We start from the raw sequence: 22,901 nt of genomic DNA on the forward strand, positions 1-22,901 counted from the left end.
AGCTGCCAAGTATCACATGGCAGTATGTATGCATCTGGTTAGTCCTGCTGCCAGACGCATGGGCCTAAGTTGAGTGGTCATATGTCGAGTGGTCGTATGTCGCGGAGGTCGTACGTAGGATGATAGGTGTACTTGGTTTAATAGAATGCAATTTGTTATGTAGCAGATCAGACCAACGTTGTTGCCAACGGTTGCAAAGGTGGGTAGAAATCACAACAAAATAGTCTGTGAATGGAACAACTCTGTATGAAACTGGGAGGTCACGTACTGCTGACCACGCAGCAGTGTCTGCCTATTCATTGCCCTGTACGTCAACATGACCGGGGACCTAGCAAAAAACATCTTTGCGCTTGCCAGAGATATGGCGTAACCAAAGGTGAATCAAATTTTCATATAGCCTGCAAAGTACAAAGGGAGTCTGAAACTACCACAAATGGCGACATAGGCATAGATGCAATACGGATAAGTGCTACGAGAATTGCATACAATTCAGCTGTAAAAATGTTTCTGGACAGCGTCCAGAAACACTGCTGCAAATCCGACATCGCCAGAAGACTTGGAACCATCTGTGTACACTGATGGCTTGAGAATGAGACTGAAAGTGATTAAGAAGGAGAGAGCAAGAAGCAACCATAGGTATTTTGTCTTTCACTCATGGCAGTGGGGAAGAACAAACATGAACCATCTGAACTTCCCAAGGAGGAAGGGAAAAATTAGATGCTACATGAACATAGAAAGGTGGCAACTGAAGAGAAGACAAGAGCGAATGTAGATGAAGAGAAGAGGGATGTAGTAAACAGGGCGACAAACAAATAAGGAACCTGTACTAACATCCATTACCATCCTACATATGGAAGGACTGTAGACGTCATGTGTGCGAACAAAATAGCGGAAGCAATGAGCATCATGGTGATTGATCAAGGATGGAATATTTGCCTCTGTACAGACGCTCTCAACAGGTGAAGAGTGTAAGGAATCGATGGATAAACGTAATCACTGGTGATGGATGGGACCGAGGCTAGAAAATGTTGCAGGAGAGGCCGTTGAATATACGTATCTGGTTACCATAATCTAGTTTCGATAAAATTAGGGTAGAATAAAGTTGAAAGAGAGTTTGACGATCAGCCCTCCATGAGAGATAAGCAAGGATTTTAACCCTTTGACTATCAAAAGCCCCTTTCTGAAACTGTCATTCTATGTTGCAAAAATTTTTGGGGGGAAATTTTTTTTTCTTATGAAATGATAGAGAATCTTTTCCCAATGGTAATGACACCAAAAGTACGAAATTTGATTGAAAACTTACGGAATTACGCTCCCGCAAAGTTAGTGATCTTGGCGATATACGTATATGCATTGGCGATTTTGCCGACTTTGAGCCCTATTTTCGGCCAATTCCATTGTTCCAGTCGACCAAACTCATAGCTATTTCTTTAGAACTCCATTTTTTCTATCAACTGTGTACAAGAAACTGCCCATTTACCAATTTCAACTATCCAATAAAGTGGCCAGAAATTCGCAATTTGGCCAATTTCACACAAATTAAAAAAGATGCCAACTTCAAAATAGGGTCCAGAATAAACAACGCAGACATTCTTGGCACTAAAATAACATATCCTCTGTTCATTAGTCACGTCTCCAGGCCCCTCTTATATTATTCTTGTTTCTATTTTGATTTTTTCACACTTAGCTCTGTGAAGACCTGTTTGCAAGATGCCCTCCATCGAGCAACTTTACCAACAGCTTAAGCAAGAATTGAGGATGGCGAAGATGGAGATTCGGCGACTGACCGAGGAAAACAAGAAGATTCATAGTAGTCCTCCTGTTTTGAGTCCTCAGGTCAAGAAAGGAAACTGGTCAGTGGCTGGACAGCAGGGAACGAAGTTAACGATCAAGAAGACGAATGGAAAGGTAGAAACGATGAAGAAGAAAGAGACTGCCGTGGAAACTGTTGTGGAAACATCTAATACATTCTCAGTGCTACCCGACGAATGTGAGTCGACTACTGGGAACGTCACGACGATCGACACCAAGGAAGGTAAGAATATTGTTGCTGTTGGGGATAGCCAAGTTAGGTATATGGATAGGGCATTCTGCTTGAAGGACAGGAGTAGGAGACAGAGAGTTTGCTTTCCTGGGGCTGGGATGGAGGATATTGTTAGCCGTCTGGATGACATCATGAGAGGTAATGGGAGCAATCCTATTATCTGTCTCAGTGCTGGTGGCAACGATGTTGGCAGACGTAGGAGTGAAGACCTGATTAGCAGGTATAGGTCAGCAATAGAAATAATTAGGAGGAAGGGTGGGAACCCTGTCATATGTGGTATTTTGCCAAGGAGAGGAGTTGGAAATGAATGGTTGTCCAGGGCAATTGGTGTCAATTGCTGGCTCGACAAATACTGTAAGGAAAATGCGGTAACATTCATTGACAACTGGGACCTCTTCTATGGCAGAAATGACATGTATGCCAGGGATGGGGTTCACTTATCTAGGTCTGGGGTGGGAGCACTGGCAACTGCAGTGGAGGGAGCTGTTAGGTCTTTAAATTAGGAATAGTTAGTGGTATGGGTTTTGGCGGGAAAACAATCAAGTCGCAGTGTAGTAATATGAGTACTAGGAGAACTAGTAATAGGCAAAATGAGGTAGATATTGGAAAGCCAGTGGCACAAATTGACAAGGACAGTAATAGGTTTAGTGGAATAACAGAAACGAGCAGGAAGGGTAAAGAGAGAGGGGGGTCTTTAAATATATATTACACAAATAGTCGCAGTGCTAGGAATAAGATGGACGAGTTGAGACTAGTTGCTAGTGCAGGTAACATTGATGTATTTGCCTTAACTGAAACGTGGTTTAATTCAAAAAGTCGGGACATGCCTGCGGAATGTCACATTCAGGGTTTCAAGTGTCCCAAGTAGATAGAAGTGTCGGGAAGGGGGGAGGGGTGGCATTGTATGTCCGAGATCGCTTGAACTGTTGCATAAAAACGGGTATCAAGTCTGAAGTAACACATACAGAGTCTGTTTGGATAGAATTTTCAGAGGGGTATGAAAAATTAATTTTAGGTATGACATACCGTCCCCCAAACTTAGATAGGGACCAGGGGAGACTACTATGGGAGGAAATTGTTAGGGCCACAAGGCACAATAATGTAGTAATTCTAGGAGACTTTAACTTTAGTCATATTGATTGGAATTTCTTGACTGGGAATTTAGAATCATACGACTTCTTAGAAGTAGTTCAGGATTGTTTTTTGAAGCAGTTTGTGACAGAACCTACAAGGGGTAATAACCTGCTTGACTTAGTTCTGGTAAACAATGAATCCCTAGTTAATAATTTAGAAGTTTCAGAGGAACTGGGTGCTAGCAACCACAAATCAATTACATTTAGCATTGAATGGAAGTATGATAGTAGGGATAACTCAGTAACAGTCCCAGATTTTCGCTTAGCAGATTACGATGGGCTTAGAGAACACTTATCTGTTGACTGGGGTAATGAAGAGAGCTATCAATATGACAGTTTTCTGAACACTATACATGAGGCTCAAAGAACGTTTATTCCGTATAAAGAAATTAGATCAAATAGAAATGACCCAAAATGGATGAATAATAGGCTGAAATATCTACTAGGGCATAAGAAAGGAATTTATAGGCGTATCAAAAGAGGTGAGTGTCATCTTATGAATCAGTATATTGACATTAAGAGGGACATTAAAAAGAGGATAAGAAAAGCTAAAAGGGACTATGAAATTAAAGTTGCTAGGGATTCTAAAACTAACCCAAAAAGTTTTTTCCAGGTATATAGTATATAGTAGGTTGGTAGACAGCAACCACCCTGGGAGGTACTACCGTCCTGCCAAGTGAGTGTAAAACGAAAGCCTGTAATTGTTTTACATGATGGTAGGATTGCTGGTGTCTTTTGTCTGTCTGATAAATATGCAAGATTACAGGCATGTCTTGCTACTTCTACTTACACTTAGGTCACACTACACATACATGTATACGTTTATTTATACACACTCATCTGAGTTTTCTTTAATTTTATCTAAATAGTTCTTGGTCTTATTACTTTTCCTTTTGTATCCATGGGGAAGTGGAATAAGAATTTTTCCTCCGTAAGCCATGCGTGTTGTAAAAGTCAACTAAAATCCCCGGAACAATGGGCTAGTAACCCCTTTTCCTGTAAAGATTACTAAAAAGAATAAGAAGAAAATTGTCAAAGTGGGAAGTCTGAATGTGCGTGGATGTTGTGCAAATGATAAGAAAGAGATGATTGTGGATGTTATGAATGAGAAGAAACTGGATGTCCTGGCTTTAAGTGAAACAAAGCTGAAGGGGGTGGGAGAGTTTCAATGGAGAGGAATAAATGGGATTAGGTCAGGGGTTTCAAATAGAGTTAGAACTAAAGAAGGAGTAGCAATAATGTTGAAGGATAAGTTATGGCAGGAAAAGAGGGACTACAAATGTATAAATTCAAGGATTATGTGGAGTAAAATAAAGATTGGATGTGAAAAGTGGGTTATAGTAAGCGTGTATGCACCTGGAGAAGAGAGACGTGTAGAGGAGAGAGAGAGATTCTGGGAAATGTTGAGTGAATGCGTGGGGAGTTTTGAATCAAGCGTGAGAGTAATGGTGGTTGGGGATTTCAATGCTGAAGTGGGTAAAAATGTTATGGAGGGAGTAGTAGGTAAATTTGGGGTGCCAGGGGTAAATGTAAATGGGGAGCCTTTAATTGAGCTATGTGTAGAAAGAAATTTGGTAATAAGTAATACATATTTTATGAAAAAAGAGGATAAATAAATATACAAGGTATGATGTAGCACGTAATGAAAGTAGTTTGTTAGATTATGTATTGGTGGATAAAAGGTTGATGAGTAGGCTCCAGGATGTACATGTTTATGGAGAGCAGATGAAAGAGTGGGAGAGGCACTGTCAAGAAATTTTAATGAAAATAAGAAAAAATTTTGGAGTGAGTTAAACAAGCTAAGAAAGCCTAGGGAAAGTATGGATTTGTCAGTTAAAAACAGAGTAGGGGAGTTAGTAGATGGGGAGAGGGAGGTACAGTGGACCCCCGCATAACGATCACCTCCGAATGCGACCAATTATGTAAGTGTATTATGTAAGTGCGTTTGTACGTGTATGTTTGGGGGTATGAAATGGACTAACCTGCTTCACAATATTCCTTATGGGAACAAATTCGGTCAGTACTGGCACCTGAACATACTTCTGGAGTGAAAAAATATCATTAACCGGGGGTCCACTGTATTAGGTAGATGGCGAGAATATTTTGAGGAACTTTTAAATGTTGAGGAAGAAAGGGAGGCGGTAATTTCATGCACTGGCCAGGGAGGTATACCATCTTTTAGGAGTGAAGAAGAGCAGAATGTAAGTGTGGTGGAGGTACGTGAGGCATTACATAGAATGAAAGGGGGTAAAGCAGCTGGAACTGATTCATTCATGACAGAAATGTTAAAAGCAGGGGGGGATATAGTGTTGGAGTGGTTGGTACTTTTGTTTAATAAATGTATGAAAGAGGGGAAGGTACCTAGGGATTGGCGGAGAGCATGTATAGTCCCTTTATATAAAGGGAAAGGGGACAAAAGAGATTGTAAAAATTATAGAGGAATAAGTTTACTGAGTATACCAGGAAAAGTGTACGGTAGGGTTATAATTGAAAGAATTAGAGGTAAGACAGAATGTAGGATTGCGGATGAGCAGGAAGGCTTCAGAGTGGGTAGGGGATGTGTAGATCAAGTGTTTACATTGAAGCATATATGTGAACAGTATTTAGATAAAGGTATGGAAGTTTTTATTGCATTTATGGATTTAGAAAAGGCATATGATAGAGTGGATAGAGGAGCAATGTGGCAGATGTTGCAAGTATATGGAATAGGTGGTAAGTTACTAAATGCTGTAAAGAGCTTTCATGAGGATAGTGAGGCTCAGGTTAGGGTATGTAGAAGAGAGGGAGAATACTTCCCGGTAAAAGTAGGTCTTAGACAGGGATGTGTAATGTCACCATGGTTGTTTAATATATTTATAGATGGGGTTGTAAAAGAAGTAAATGCTAGGGTGTTCGGGAGAGGGGTGGGATTAAATTATGGGGAATCAAATTCAAAATGGGAACTGACACAGTTACTTTTTGCTGATGATACTGTGCTTATGGGAGAGTCTAAAGAAAAATTGCAAAGGTTAGTGGATGAGTTTGAGAATGTGTGTAAAGGTAGAAAGTTGAAAGTGAACATAGAAAAGAGTAAGGTGATGAGGATATCAAATGATTTAGATAAAGAAAAATTGGATATCAAATTGGGGAGGAGGAGTATGGAAGAAGTGAATGTTTTCAGATACTTGGGAGTTGACGTGTCGGCGGATGGATTTATGAAGGATGAGGTTAATCATAGAATTGATGAGGGAAAAAAGGTGAGTGGTGCGTTGAGGTATATGTGGAGTCAAAAAATGTTATCTATGGAGGCAAAGAAGGGAATGTATCAAAGTATAGTAGTACCAACACTCTTATATGGATGTGAAGCTTGGGTGGTAAATGCAGCAGTGAGGAGACGGTTGGAGGCAGTGGAGATGTCCTGTCTAAGGGCAATGTGTGGTGTAAATATTATGCAGAAAATTCGGAGTGTGGAAATTAGGAGAAGGTGTGGAGTTAATAAAAGCATTAGTCAGAGGGCAGAAGAGGGGTTGTTGAGGTGGTTTGTCATTTAGAGAGAATGGATCAAAGTAGAATGACATGGAAAGCATATAAATCTATAGGGGAAGGAAGGAGGGGTAGGGGTCATCCTCGAAAGGGTTGGAGAGAGGGGGTAAAGGAGGTTTTGTGGGCAAGGGGCTTGGACTTCCAGCAAGCGTGCATGAGCGTGTTAGATAGAAGTGAATGGAGACGAATGGTACTTGGGACCTGACGATCTGTTGGAGTGTGAGCAGGGTAATATTTAGTGAAGGGATTCAGGGAAACCGGTTATTTTCATATAGTCGGACTTGAGTCCTGAAAATGGGAAGTACAATGCCTGCACTTTAAAGGAGGGGTTTGGGATATTGGCAGTTTGGAGGGATATGTTGTGTATCTTTATACATATATGCTTCTAAACTGTTGTATTTTGAGCACCTCTGCAAAAGCAGTGATAATGTGTGAGTGTGGTGGAAGTGTTGAATGATGATGAAAGTATTTTCTTTTTGGGGATTTTCTTTCTTTTTTGGGTCACCCTGCCTCGGTGGGAGACGGCCGACTTGTTGAAGAAAAAAAAAAAAAAAAAAAAAAAAAAAAAAAAATATATAGAACAAAAGTCAGAGATAAGATAGGTCCCCTTAAAAATAACTATGGGCATCTTAGTGACAAAGAGAATGAAATGTGCTCGATTTTAAATAATTATTTTCTCTCGGTTTTTACGCAGGAAGACACTAATAACATTCCAGTAATTAATTTCTATAGTGGGCCAGAAGAAGATAAATTATGTAACATCACAGTCACTAGTGGAATGGTTGTGAAGCAGATAGACCGACTGAAGCAAAATAAGTCACCGGGTCCTGATGAGTTTTTTTCAAGGGTTCTTAAGGAATGCAAAATGGAACTCTGTGAACCATTAACTAATATTTTTAATTTATCTCTTCAAACAGGTGTAGTGTCTGATATGTGGAAGATGGCTAATGTAATTCCTATTTTTAAAACAGGGGACAAGTCGTTGCCGTCAAATTACCGCCCAATAAGCCTGACCTCAATTGTAGGCAAATTACTAGAGTCAATTATAGCTGAGATTATAAGAAGCCATCTCGATAAGCATAGCTTGATTAATGATACTCAGCATGGATTCACAAGAGGCTGGTCTTGTCTAACTAATTTATTAACTTTCTTCAGTAAAGCTTTTGAGGCTGTTGACCACGATAAAGAATTTGATATTATTTACTTAGATTTTACTAAGGCTTTTGATAGAGTTCCGCACCAAAGACTGTTAAAGAAAGTGGCAGCTCATGGCATTGGGGGAAAAGTGCTCTTGTGGGTCGAGTCATGGCTCACAGACAGGAAGCAGAGTGTGTCCATAAATGGGGTTAAATCCGAGTGGGGATCTGTAACAAGTGGCGTTCCACAGGGATCAGTCTTGGGCCCGTTGTTGTTTATAATATATATCAATGATCTTGATGAGGGTGTTACTAGTGATATGAGCAAATTCGCCGATGACACAAAGATAGGTAGGATAATTGATTCAAACATAGATGTTAGGGAACTTCAGGAGGATTTAGACAAACTCTACTCTTGGTCAGAAAAGTGGCAGATGCAGTTCAATGTAGATAAATGCAAGGTTCTGAAGCTCGGGAGTGTCCATAACCCTAGCACTTACAAGTTAAATAATGTAGAACTTAGCCATACAGATTGCGAAAAGGACTTGGGGGTTATGGTGAGCAGCAACCTTAAACCAAGACAGCAATGCCTAAGCGTACGTAATAAGGCAAATAGATTACTGGGATTTATATCAAGAAGTGTAAGCAACATAAGTCCAGAGGTTATACTGCAGCTTTATACATCATTAGTAAGGCCTCACCTAGATTATGCAGCTCAATTCTGGTCTCCATATTACAGAATGGACATAAATTCGTTAGAAAACATTCAGCGTAGGATGACTAAATTAATACATAGCATTAGAAATCTTCCTTATGAAGAAAGATTGAAGACTCTTAAGTTACATTCACTTGTTAGATGAAGAATGAGGGGAGACCTGATTGAAGTGTATAAGTGGAAGATGGGTATTAATAAAGGGGATATTAACAAGGTCTTGAGGATATCTCTCCAAGAGAGAGCCCACAGTAATGGATTTAAATTAGATAAGTTTAGATTTAGAAAGGACATAGGAAAGCATTGGTTTGGAAATAGGGTAGTTGATGAGTGGAACAGTCTACCTAGTTGGGTTATTGAGGCTATGACTTTGGGTAGTTTCAAATTTAGGTTGGATAAGTACATGAGTGGGAGGGGTTGGATTTGAGTGGGACTTGCACATCAGAGCTTATTTCTTGGGTAGCATTGAAAATTGGGTTGGTCAAATGTTTGTTAGTGGGATGAATTGTAAAGGACATGCCTAGTATGGGCCAACAGGCCTGCTGCAGTGTTCCTCCTTTCTTATGTTCTTATGTTAAAAATAGAAGATTTACTGTTATGCAGACTACTGCATTATTGAAAAAATGGTATAAATAATATCAGTGCACTAGCGAAGCAACCTTGGAGTGCAAGCCATACTAGTACGGCACCAACCCTGAAAGGGTTAATATGTCTGTTATCTTATTTTCATTAAGATATTTTGACATATCACACAGGTTATAATTATGAATAGGATGCCACTGAGCAGTTTCTATACAGTCAGACAAGCCATTCTCGGATAGTGAAAAAAGAATTTTCTTCAGATGTATGATCTGTCTTTGATTATGATGGGTGAGAAGCAATAGGATGGCTACATTGTTAAACCACTTTTACCTAAAAATACCATGCTGGGAGCTACATGACCACATACCTCACAGTACCACTGCACAGTGTCAACTGGCAGTAAGACAATTTTCCTGCACAAACTAGGGAGGTAGTCTAGAATTTTGTGCAAAATCTGTGAAATTTAATGTCCTTTTTAAAAGTGCCATTTTCTCATTTCAGAGAATTGTGAAAGAAGACCATCAAACATTTCTTCACGAAGAAGGAAAGTGGAGCTGAAGAACAGAAGTGAGGAAAGTTAGAAGCAGAGGAAGGCAAGCAGCTGAGCAAGTTCTTCAAGCCCTTCTTTGAAAAGCCCAGAACAAGTTGTTCAACACATTCCATGAAGTTGCCTGCACCTGCTATATGTTTGTTAAAATCTGAGGTGGGTCAAGTAAAAATGCGTCACATTCTGACTACCACCACCACTACCAGCAACAGCAAAACAACTTGCGTTATTACCTCGTTTACATTATCTAATGACGTGAGCGCTGAATGGCGTCATATGTGGAAGTACGTACTGTGTAAATCTTCCAGCTGCCATCCACTGCCCTCCACTTCAACTCATAAAATTCAATTGCCGCAGTAATTCTGATTAAAAAGTGTGAAAATCTATGTATTATAGCTAAAAAATCTGGTTCGTTATAAAAGTATTGAAAACAGTCTAAATCGTCGAAATATGTATTAAAACACAATTTACCAAGTCACGTTAGATAAATCCAAGCATGATTATTTATTATTTTATTATCACACTGGCCGATTCCCACCAAGGCAGGGTGGCCTGAAAAAGAAAAACTTTCACCATCATTCACTCCATCACTGTCTTGCCAGAAGGGTGCTTTACACTACAGTTTTTTAAACTGCAACATTAACACCCCTCCTTCAGAGTGCAGGCACTGTACTTCCCATCTCCAGGACTCAAGTCCGGCCTGCCGGTTTCCCTGAACCCCTTCATAAATGTTACTTTGCTCACACTCCAACAGCACGTCAAGTATTAAAAACCATTCGTCTCCATTCACTCCTATCAAACACGCTCACGCACGCCTGCTGGAAGTCCAAGCCCCTCGCACACAAAACCTCCTTTACCCCCTCCCTCCAACCTTTCCTAGGCCGACCCCTACCCCGCCTTCCTTCCACTACAGACTGATACACTCTTGAAGTCATTCTGTCTCGCTCCATTCTCTCTACATGTCCGAACCACCTCAACAACCCTTCCTCAGCCCTCTGGACAACAGTTTTGGTAATCCAAGCATGATGATGATATTAAAAGTGAAGCTGCCAGAGAATACGTGGACATCACAAGAGGGAGAGACAATGGTGGTGGTGGTGATGATGCTGAGTTTATTGACAAGATTTTACCCGACAAGACTGAACCTAGTGAACATGGTGTTGAAGAGCCTTGAACTGTCACACAAGAAGCGATTGAACAGAATGACACTGGACTTTTGAAGTTCAATGAGGATACTGGGCAAAGCAATTCTGCCTGACACGTTCAGAACAGTAATAATAAAGCTGGGTTTGAAATATTTCCAGAACAGTGCGGGGCCTTTCCTACCAACAAATAATTGCTCAATGAACAAAACATGGTTCAACAGGAAACTGGAAAATGGTTGTGGTGAGGAAGTGATTTGCTCATGGCTGCTCTATTCCCCTTCTAAAAAGTCTGTATTTTGTACCTGTTGTCTTCTCTATTCCTAGTCAGACCACCAATCCTCATTTGAGCAAAAAAGTGGATTCAACCAGTGGAAAGAACCTGAAAGGATTAGTGGTCATGAAAATACCAAGAATCCTTGGGAGTGCTTCACACAGTGGAAAGAAATGAAAAGCAATTAAACTGAAAACAGAAGAGCTATTGACACAGAACTTCAGTCACAAATTGAGAAGGAAAAGCAGAAGTGGCGTAATATCTCGACAAGAATCCTTCACTTCTTAAAATTTCTTGTGACTCAGAACCTGGCTTGGTGAGGACACAAGGAGTTACTTCAGCTGGATGATGACTCCAATATGGCAAATGAGAGAGTGGGTGAGATGCTGTCAACAAATTTTGCTGAGAATAAGAAAAAGTTATGGAGTGAGATTAATAAATTGTGAAAGCCTAGGGAGCAAATGGAATTGACAGTTAAAAGTAAAAGAGAGTTGTTAGATGGGAAGTTGGAGGTACAGTGGAACCTCGAATATCGGCCACTGCGTTTATCGGCCGAATAGTATTTAGGCTGGTTTTTGGGCTGAAATTTTGCTCTATATTTTGGCCAGTGCCTCGCAAATCAGCCATATTATATGCATCAGTCCACCGCCAGCTGGGACGCCATTGCGTAGGTGAGTCAGTCTCCCTGTGTCTCTCAGTGATTGAGCATATACTCCGCACATTCACCCAAACGTTTCCTTAAAATCCATTAGATTTTGTGCTTGTTTATTAATCCCTAAACTGTCCAAAAGTAGATCTATGTTCACATGCATAATGTTTCGAATGTAGATCTACATTTTTTACATGCTTTCAAATGGGGAAAATCAAGGTTGGAGCGCTATGCACGTTAACGTAGATCTACGTTCACGCGCAGGGTTAACTGCGACTGTTACATAAGCCACCATGGGCCCAAAGAAAGTTCCTAGTAAAGTTCCTGTGGTAAAGAAAGTGAGAAACATGATGGAATTTACAAAAGAAGTTATTGTAAAATATGAGAGTGGTGTTCGAGTGCTAGAACTTGCCAGGATGTATGGGAAATCCAAATCAACAATCACTTCCATCCTGGCAAAGAAAGTAGAAATAAAGGAAGCTACTGTTGTAAAAGGGAGTTTAGCAGGGAGGCAGGGAGTATAGCAGGGAATTCAAGGAAGCTAATGCTGTGAAAGGGAGTTGAGGCAGGGAGTGTAGCATGGAGAGAGGGAGTGTAGCAGGGAAATCAAGGAAGCTAATGTTGCAAAAGGGAGCTTAGCAGGCAGGCAGGGAGTGTAGCAGGGAAATCAAGAAAGCTAATGTTGCAAAAGGGAGTGTAGCATGGAGGCAGGGAGTGTAGCAGGGAAACAGGGAGTGTGGAAGGGAGGCAGGGAGTGTAGCATGGAGGCAGGGAGTGTAGCAGGGAAACAGGGAGTGTGGAAGGGAGGCAGGGAGTGTAGCATGGAAGGAGGGAGTGTTGCAGGGAGGCAGGAAGTGTAGCAGGGAAATGGAGTGTGGAATGGAGGCAGGGAGTGTAGCAGGTAAGCAGGGAGTGTAGCATGGAGGCAAGGAGTGTAGCAGGGAAACAGGGAGTGTGGAAGGGAGGCAGGGAGGGAAGTAACCCCAGAGAAGGCTTTGATACCTGAAGTCCTTATGGAGGGGGATTCCCCTTCCAAATAATAATCAGTCCTCCCTCTCTCCTCCTCTCTGTCTTCCCTAAGCCAACAAGAGTCTTCAAGAAAGGTATGTAATAGTGATTTAGATGTTCATTTTAGTTTATTTAGTTCTCATTGTTTTGTGTATCTTTTTTTTAACAAGTTGGCCGTCTCGCACAGAGGCAGGGTGACCCAAAAAGAAAATACTTTCATCATCATTCAACACTTTCACCTCACTCACACATAATCACTGTTTTTGCAGAGGTGCTCAGAATACAAAAGTTTAGAAGCATATATGTATAAAGATACACAACATATCCTTCCAAACTGCCAATATCCCAAACCCCTATAATTAATCTTTAAAAAATCTTTAAAAAATGTATTTTTTTGTTAATATTTTTGGGTGTCTGGAACGGATTAATTCTTATGGGAAATATTGCTTCGAATTTAGTCTGACCTTCTGGAATGGATTACGGCCGATATTCAGGGTTCCACTGTACTGGGAAGATCAAGGGAATATTTTGAGGAACTGTTAAATGTTGATGACAAGAGGGAAGCTGTGATTTCATGCATTGGCCAGGGAGGTATAACATCTTTTAGGAGTGAGGAAGAGCCAGAAGTGATTGAGGGGAAGGTACATGAGGCTGTGGGTAAAATGAAAGGGGGGTAAAGATGTTAGGATTGAGGGGATGAAGACAGAAATGTTAAAAGCAGAGAGGAATATAGTTTAGGAATGGTTGGTACTTTTACTTGTAGGTTGGAAGACAGCAACCGCCCAGGGAGGTACTACCGTCCTGTCAAGTGAGTGTAAAACGAAAGCCTGTAATTGTTTTACATGATGGTAGGATGCTGGTGTCTTTTTTTCTGTCTCATAAATATGCAAGATTTCAGGTACGTCTTGCTACTTCTACTAACACTTAGGTCACACTACACATACATGTACAAGCATATATATACACACCCCTCTGGGTTTTCTGCTATTTTCTTTCTAGTTCTTGTTTATTTCCTCTTATCTCCATGGGGAAGTGGTACAGAATTCTTCCTCCGTAAGCCATGCGTGTTGTAAGAGGCGACTAAAATGCTGGGAGCAAGGGGCTAGTAACCCCTTCTCCTGCATAAATTACTAAATTTGAAGAGAGAAACTTTTGTTTTTCTTTTTGGTCCACCTTGCCTCGGTGGGATACGGCCAGTTTGTTGAAAGAAGAAGAAGCCTGTTGTATATACCTAGTAAGGTGTATGATTAAGGTGTATGAATTAAGAGTAAAAAGGAGAGCAGGACTGTATATGAACAAGGGTGTTTTAGGAAGGGTAGGGGATATGTAGACCAAATGTTTACAGTGAAGTATAAAAGTGAACAGCTTTTAGACAAGGGTAAAAGGTTTTTGTTGCATTTATGGATCTGGAAAAGGCTTATGATAGGGTGGATAGGGAAGCAATGTGGCAGATGTTGCAAGTGTATGGAATAGCGGGTAGGTTATCGAAAGGAGTTAAGTGTTTTTACATGGACAGTGAGGTTCAGGTTAGGGTATGTAGGAGAGGGAGATTATTTCCCAATAGAAGTAGGCTTGAGTGTTTGGAAGAAGTGTGGGATTAAAAGATAAAAATCTAACACATAGTGAGAGTTGTCACAGTTGCTTTTTGCTGATGATACTGTGCTTTTTGATGATTTTGAAGAGAAGTTCCAGAGGTTAGTGGATGAATTTGGGAGGGTATGTAAAGGAAGGAAATTATAAGTGAACATAGGAAAGAGCAAGGTGATGAGGATAACAAAAAATTTAGGAAATGAAATATTGAATATCAGATTAGAGGGAGTAAGTATGGAGGGAGTGAATGTGTTCAGATATCCGGGAGTGGACTTGTCAGCAGATGGATCTATGAAAGATGAGGTGAACCACAGAATTGACAAATGGAGTCTGTAGAGACAAAAAGTTATTCATAGTAGCAAAGAGGGGAATATATGAGCATATAGTGGTACCAATGCTCTTATACAGGTATGAAGCATGGGTGACAAATGTTGCAACAAGGAGAAGGCTGGAGGCAGTGGAGATGTTGTGTCTGAGGACAATGTGTGGTGTGAAGATTTTGCAGAGAATACTTAACTTGGAGATTAGAAGGATGTGTGGAGTTAAAAAATTTTTTATCCAGAGGGCTGAAGAGGGGTTGTTGAGGTGGTTCAGACATTTGCAGAAGACGGACCAAAATATAATGGCTTGGAGGGTGTATAAATCTATAATAGGTTTTTATGACTTAATGTGTTGTTGGAATGTGAGCAAGGTAACATTTATGAAGGGATTCAGGGAAACTGGTCAGCCAGACTCGAGTCCTAAAGCTGGGCAGTACAGTGCCTGAACTCTGAAGGAGGGGAGGTTATATTTACAGATTTTGAACTGTAGTATCGGCAGGCCTCTGGCAAGGCAGTGATGGAATGAGTGATGATAAAAGTATTTCTTTTGTTGGGTCACCCTGCCCTGATGGGAAACAGCTGTAGTGTTAAAAAAAAAAAAAATGTACATTTAATCCATAAGGCATGTAAATAAAAACAAACATCGCTATCTTCGCACATCTTGTTCCAAATTCTCCCAATTATGGAAAAAAAAAAAAAACTGAATTAATTTCCAATATGGAATATTTTATATTTGGAATATTCCAAATTAGAGCAAAAATTATAAAATTTAATTCAGTTTTTTTTTGAATAAAAGAAATATGATTTCTATTATTTGGAATGTTTTGTACATGCATTAGTCTGAATGAGAGAGACTACTGCACTACATTGTGAATAGTTAAATATTAGCACAACTAAGACACTACCTTAGCTGTTTTCACAGGAGACCTGGATGGACTTCTACTAGCTCTCAAACACTTAGAACACTGATATGTGTTCACAGTCTTGCTGTTGACAGCTTCACAAGCACACTCGGGATGAAAACAAGTATCACAGGTTATACATGGCAGGAGCCGTGCCCGAGTTCCATTCTTGTCCAATCCTAATCCACAGTATGTGCATGAATCTTGTGCCATATACTGTAAGCCATGAATGATTCCACGGTTAAAATAAACTACAGTATGCACATAAAATGTTCACGAATTTCAAAGCATTTCTAAATGCAGTTTACACTCCCAAGTATATTTTTAAAAAATTTCCTTAATTTAAAATATGTTAACCTAGGTACAAGACCCCTTTTCCTTAAAGAACAACACTGTATTAGAAGACTACATCAATGACCATTTCACCTAACTGAAGGTATTAAGTCCACTTCTACTAAATACAGGTTTCCAACTTATAGATGTCCGAGTTACCACCTTTCACACTTACGAAAAAAAAAAAAAAAAAAAAAAATCAATGTATACAAAATAAAATCGGCAGTTATGAGTGTGTTATTGGCAACCATTCTTTTAACCATACTCTGTAAGAAAATATGTTCAAAGTTGTAACTCATTCATGAGTTGAAATGCTAGTAACAGCTCATAGTTGGGGGAGGGGGTGGTCCCTGAACTTAACATGCAAAATGTTCACTAGTTTGATCAATATACAGCAAATAAACTTGCATTAAAATGAGCATTTTATGATGGATATTACTGTTTATGGCTTATAGCTGTTAGTGACTAACATCCTTCCAAAGGACACCTGTGATAACCACAATGAAAATGCTACATTTAATTGTATAACTCAGCATTACACAGTAAGGGCAAAGATGATAAAATTAAAGGGAGATATGTTGAGGGAACAAAAGCAGGAGAAGGAGAAAAGGTCACACAGTTTAAAAAATATCAGTGCCAGTTAAGATACTGCAGAGAGAATCCATACTAAAAATGGGACAATCAAATTGGGAATATAGAGCAAGCGAGTCAGGCAGAGCATTGGAAGAAGCATCTCTGATGAATGGAATAATCCATAGAAAGATGTTTTACTGTAAGCATAGCCTAACATAAGAAAGAAGGAACACTGTAACAGGCCTACTGGTCTATGCGAGACAGGTCCAATTCTCCCACCGGCTTAAGCCAATGCCTTGACCTAGTGAGGTCAGACACGTCACTTAACCCTTTGACTGTCGCGGCCATATATATACGTCTTATGAGTTACCGTGTTTGACGTATATATACTCATAAATTCTAGCGGCTTCAAATCAAGAAGGAGAAAGCTGGTAGGCCCACATGTGAGAGAATGGGTCTGTGTGGTCAGTGTGCACCATATAAAAAAATCCTGGAGCACGCAGTGCATAATGAGAGAAAAAAAACTCCGACCGTTTTTTTTAATTAAAATGCTGACTTTGTGATCTATTTTTTAGTATTTATGGTTGTATTCCCGTTTTCTTGGTCTCATTTGATAGAATGGAAAACATATTATAGAAATAGACGTGATTTTGATTGATTTTATTATAAAAGAACCTGGAAATGGAGCTCAAAGTAGGGGAAATGTTTGATTTTTGCTGATGTTCAAAAGTAAACAAATGATGTCATTGTCCAATAAATGTCCAACTAGCCATTCTAATATGCAGTCATGAATGGGTTGATGTTATTTACACAATTATTACTGTATTACAGTAGTCTGCATAATAGTAAATCTTCTATTTTTTGTTTGAATAAAAATTCAAAATAGAAAGCAAGAGTAATATCAGAGGGGCCTGGAGACATGACTGATGAACAAAGAAAATGTTATTTTAGAGCCAGGAATGTCTGCATTGTTCATTCTGGACCTTATTTTGAAATTGTCATATTTTTTAATTTTCATGAAATTGGCCAAATTGCAAATTTCTGACCACGTTATTGGGTAGTTGAAATTGGTAAATGGGCAGTTTCTTGTACTCAATCGATAGAAAAAACGGAGTTCTAAAGAAATAGCTATGAGTTTGGTCGACTGGAACAATGGAATTAGCCGAAAATAGGGCTCAAAGTGGGTGAAATTGCCGATTTGTAAATATCGCCGAGGTCACTAACTTCGCGAGGACGTAATTCCGTCAGTTTTCCATCAAATTTCGTTTTTTTGGTGGCATTACAATTGGGAAAAGATTCTCTATCATTTCATAAGAAAAAATAATTTTTTTTTTAAATTTTGCGATACCAGGAGACACCTCAGGATTGGGGGTTGCGACAGTCAAGGGGTTAAGGGAGGAGCACTGCGTCCGACCTAGTAGCACAAGCTAGTCAGGTCCAAATCACACCCACCCATGTATTTATCCAACCTATTTTTAAAACTACACAACGTCTTAGCTTCTATGATGGTACTCGGGAGTTTGTTCCACTCATCTACAACTCTATTACGAAACCAGTGCTTTCCTATATCCTTCCTGAATCTGATTTTTTCCAATTTTAAGTCACTGCTGTGAGTCCTGTCTATGTTAGATATTTTTAACCCTTTCAGGGTCGCCAGGCCCTCTCCGAGACTTGTTCTCAGGGTCGCCCAAATTTAACCCGTAAACGGTCCAAACGTATATATACGTTTTATGTGTCCTACATTTAACATTGCCACGATAAGCCTGAGTCGCCTAGACATGTGAGAATGGGTGTGAGCACTCACTGTGCACCATATTAAAATAATTGGGGATGCCTGGGTACCATATGCTCTTTTTTTCCTATTAAAAAAACAACAATGTTTTTTTCTCAGAAAAGTTGGGGCAGTACAGTAGTGAATGTATATATATGTTTGGACCGTTTATGGGTTAATAAAAAAAAAAAAATCTTATGAAAGGATAGAGAATCTTTTCCCGATCATAACGACACCAAAAGTATGAAATTTGATGGAAAACTTACGGACTTATGCTCTTGCGAAGTTAGCGGTCTCGACGATGTTTACGCATCGGCAATTTTGCCCACTTTGAGCCCTATTTTCGGCCAATTCCAATGTACTAGTCGACAAAAATCATAACTATTTTGCTAGAACTCCATTTTTTCTATCGAATCAGTACAAGAAACCACCCATTTACCGATTTCAACCATCCAACAAAGTGGTCAGAATTTAGCAATTTTGCCAATTTCACACAAATTTCAAAAGATGCCAATTTCCGAATAGGGTCCAGAATAAACAAGAAAAACATTCCTGGCATTAAAATAACAAGTTCTCTGTTCGTTAGTCACATCCCCAGGCCCCTCTTATATTTCTTTGGCTTTCCACTGTGAATTTTTATTCTTACAAAAAAATAGAAGATTTACCGTTATGCAGACTACTGCACTAGTGTAGAAATGGTATAAATAATATTAGCGCACTTGTGAAAGAATATTAGACTAACCAGTTGACGTGTATTGGACGCTTTGCATGATTTGTTTACTTTTGAACTTTGGTAAAAATCGAACATTTCTGCTATTTTGAGCTTAATTTCAAGGTACTTTTCATTGTGAAACCAGTCAAAATCATCTCAATTTCTTTAATATGTCTTCCATTCTATAAAATGAGACCAGGAAAACTAGAATACAACAATAAATACCATACGAAAATACAGTGCAAAGTTGCTCTTTTAATCCAAAAACACAGTCGAAGGTTTTTTTTTTCCTCATTACGCAGTGTGCTGCAGGATTTTTTTTTATACTGCGCACACTGACCACATAGACCTATACTTTCATATGTAGGCCTAACAGCTTTCTCTCACTAGATTTGAGGGCTCTAGAATTTATGCGTACTAGTACGTCAAAAAACCCAGCACGTAAGCCGTACTAGTACGGCCGAAACCCCGAAAGGGTTAATCCAAAAACATGGTCAAAGTTTTTTTTTCTCATTACGCACTGCGTGCTGCAGGATTTTTTTTTATGCTGTGCACACTGACCACAGACCCATTCTTTCATATGTAGGCCTACCAGCATTCTCTCACTAGATTTGAGGGCGCTAGAATTTAGGCACACTAGTATATCAAAAACCCTGGGACGCGAACCGTACTATTACGGCCAAAACTCTGAAAGGGTTAACACACTATTTACATTTTTTTTTTTTTAACAAGTCGGCCGTCTCCCACCGAGGCAGGGCGACCCAAAAAGAAAATACTACTTTCATCATTCAACACTTTCACCTCACTCACACATAATCACTGTTTTTGCAGAGGTGCTCAGAATACAACAGTTTAGAAGTATATACGTATAAAGATACACAACATATCCCTCCAAACTGCTAATATCCCAAACCCCTCCTTTAAAGTACAGGCATTGTACTTCCCATTTCCAAGACTCAAGTCTGGCTATATAAATAACCAGTTTCCCTGAATCCCTTCACTAAATATTACCCTGCTCACACTTCAACAGCTCATCAGGTCCCAAATACCTTTTGTCTCCATTCACTCCTACCTACCACGCTCAAGCACGCTTGCTGGAAGTCCAAGCCCCTTGCCCAGAAAACCTCCTTTACCCCCTCCCTCCAACCTTTTCAAGGACAACCCCTACCCCGCCTTTCTTCCCCTACAGATTTATATGCTCTCCATGTCATTCTACTTTGATCTATTCTCTCTAAATGACCAAACCACCTCAACAACCCCTCCTCAGCCCTGTGACTAATACTTTTATTAACTCCACACGTTCTCCTAATTTCCACACTCCGAATTTTCTGCATAATATTTACACCACAGGACATCTCCACTGCCTCCAACCGCCTCCTCGCTGCAACATTCAGCATGCAGTTGTTTCTAGACGATTTGCACACTTTACTCCCTTCATGTTTATCAAATGATTTTGGATCTATTCATCACCCATTAAGCATGGCACCCAAGAGAAATACTAGTGATGGTGGAGGTGTTAAGAATGTGTTATGCTAAGATGGTATTAAAGGAAGTGGAAATTTTAGATATACTATGAGGGTATGGGTGTGATGCAGACAGCATTCATCACACCAACAGTACAATTAGACACTGAAGAAAATAAGAGCCCCTGAAATATCTAGAAGAAATGCTTTGAATCAGAATCATGAGCAATACTGTTTTACAAACAATTCTAAAAAACAGATCAAAGCTGGATTAACCCTTTGACTGTCGCAACCCCCAATCCTGAGGTGTCTCCTGGTGTCGCAAAATTTAAAAAAAAAAAAAAAAAATTTTCTTATGAAATGATAGAGAATCTTTTCCCAATTGTAATGACACCAAAAAAACGAAATTTGATGGAAAACTGACGGAATTATGCTCTCGCGAAGTTAGCGACCTTGGCGCTGTTTACAAATCGGCGATTTCGCCGACTTTGAGTCCTATTTTCGGCTAATTCCATTGTTTCAGTCGCCCAAACTCATAGCTATTTCTTTAGAACTCCATTTCTTCTATCGATTGAGTACAAGAAACTGCCCATTTACAGATTTCAACTACCTAATAATGTGGTCAGAAATTTCCAATTTGGCCAATTTCATGAAAACTAAAAAATATGACAATTTCAAAATAAGGTCCAGAATGAACAATGCAGATATTCCTGGCTCTAAAATAACATTTTCTTTGCTCATCAGTCATGTCTCCAGGCCCCTCTGATATTACTCTTGCTTTCTATTTTGAATTTTTATTCAAACAAAAAATAGAAGACTTACTATTATGCAGACTACTGCAATACTGTAATAATTGTATAAATAACATCAATCCATTCATGACTGCATATTAGAATGGCTAGTTGGACATTTATTGGACAATAGCATCATTTGTTTACTTTTGAACATTGGCAAAAATCAAATATTTCCCCTACTTTGAGCTCCATTTCTAGGTTCTTTTTATCGTAAAATCAATCAAAATCACCTCTATTTCTATAATATGTTTTCCATTCTATCAAATGAGACCAAGAAAACGAGAGTACAACCATAAATACTATATGAAAATAGACCACAAAGTCGGCATTTTAATTAAAAAAAAAAAAAAAAAAAAAACGGTCGGAGTTTTTTTTTTCTCATTATGCACTGCGTGCTCCAGGATTTTTTTTATATGGTGCACACTGACCACACAGACCCATTCTCTCACATGTGGGCCTACCAGCTTTCTCCGGCTTGATTTGAAGCCGCTAGAATTTATGAGTATATATACGTCAAACACGGTACCTCGTATGACGTATATATACGGCCGCGACAGTCAAAGGGTTAATGAGAACAGTACTTGAGCACTGAAGTACACTTTCCAACTGTTAAAATAATCAAAGTGCTATTCTCAGGGGCTAAAGTGTAATAAGTTCACTATTTTGCCATTAAAATACTCCAGGTGCTATTGACTACCTCAGGTGCTACTGATTTTGCTTTTAATACATTCTTTTATTATTATTATTATATTCGTTAGCTCCTTTATTTTAGCTGTAAATATCTACTGTAGTTCATAAACTCACTTGTTAAAATAATTAAGGTGCTATTAGATGCTTAAGTGTATAACTGGATTATCTATTCTGTAATAATCCCTTTTTCTTTCAAATTTTTACAAGTTTTAGATTAATCACAGAGTCTTAGTCATAAGTCTAGTTGTAGATTCAATATAAATCTTATATCATTTTACTCAGAAAATCTAGTTTGTAAAATTACTCTCATCCTATGTTTACAGGCATAGATCCTGATGTAAACCTTTTACAAAATGAATTGCACGAATCAACCAGTAACTGTAATTACTACACAGCAGACCAAGCAAAGACACTACTCAGTGCAAACAATAACATAACCATCTTTAACTACAATGTCAGATCCCTGAGCAAACATTATGATGACCTCACAGCATTACTCAATTCTCTTCATTCCAATATATCAATCATCACACTCACAGAAACCTGGCTTAAGCCTGATAATACAGATTTCTATACCATTCCTGGCTACATGGCCATACACAATTGTAGAACAGACCAGCAAGGGGGAGGAACAGCTATATACTATACAAATCAACTTGAATTTATCAATAAATCTTGCACAAGGGGCGAACATGGAGAATACAGTGGACCCTCGACCAACGATATTAATCCGTTCCTGAGAGCTCATCGTTAGTCGAAATTATCGTTAGTCGAGTTAATTTTCCCCATAAGAAATAATGGAAATCAAATTAATCCGTTCCTGACACCCCAAAGTACTGAAAGAAAAAATTTTTACCACATGAAATATTAATTTTAATACACACAAACTGAAGAAGACATGTACAATTACATGACACTTACCTTTATTGAAGATCTGGTGATGATTGATGGGATGGGAGGAGGGGAGTGTGGATGGTGTTAGTGTTTAGAAGGGGAATCCCCTT

At 39.3% G+C, this 22,901-nt stretch overlaps 1 protein-coding gene across 3 annotated transcripts in view; it reads right to left on the reverse strand.

Moving 5' to 3' along the window:
- LOC128693317 (tyrosine-protein kinase BAZ1B) overlaps window positions 1-22,901 on the reverse strand; it is a 304,346-nt gene that overhangs the window by 13,074 nt on the left and 268,371 nt on the right. For 2 of the 3 annotated variants that reach the window (XM_053782935.2, XM_053782936.2), the window contains one exon: window positions 15,565-15,777. The exons of the other annotated variant lie outside the window; for it this stretch is intronic. In XM_053782935.2, coding sequence (XP_053638910.1) covers window positions 15,565-15,777 — 213 coding nt within the window. The remainder of the gene's footprint in view (window positions 1-15,564; window positions 15,778-22,901) is intronic. 3 annotated transcript variants of the gene reach the window in all.

Source organism: Cherax quadricarinatus, chromosome 28 (assembly GCF_038502225.1).
Source record: "Cherax quadricarinatus isolate ZL_2023a chromosome 28, ASM3850222v1, whole genome shotgun sequence".
NCBI classification, from domain to species: domain Eukaryota; kingdom Metazoa; phylum Arthropoda; class Malacostraca; order Decapoda; family Parastacidae; genus Cherax; species Cherax quadricarinatus.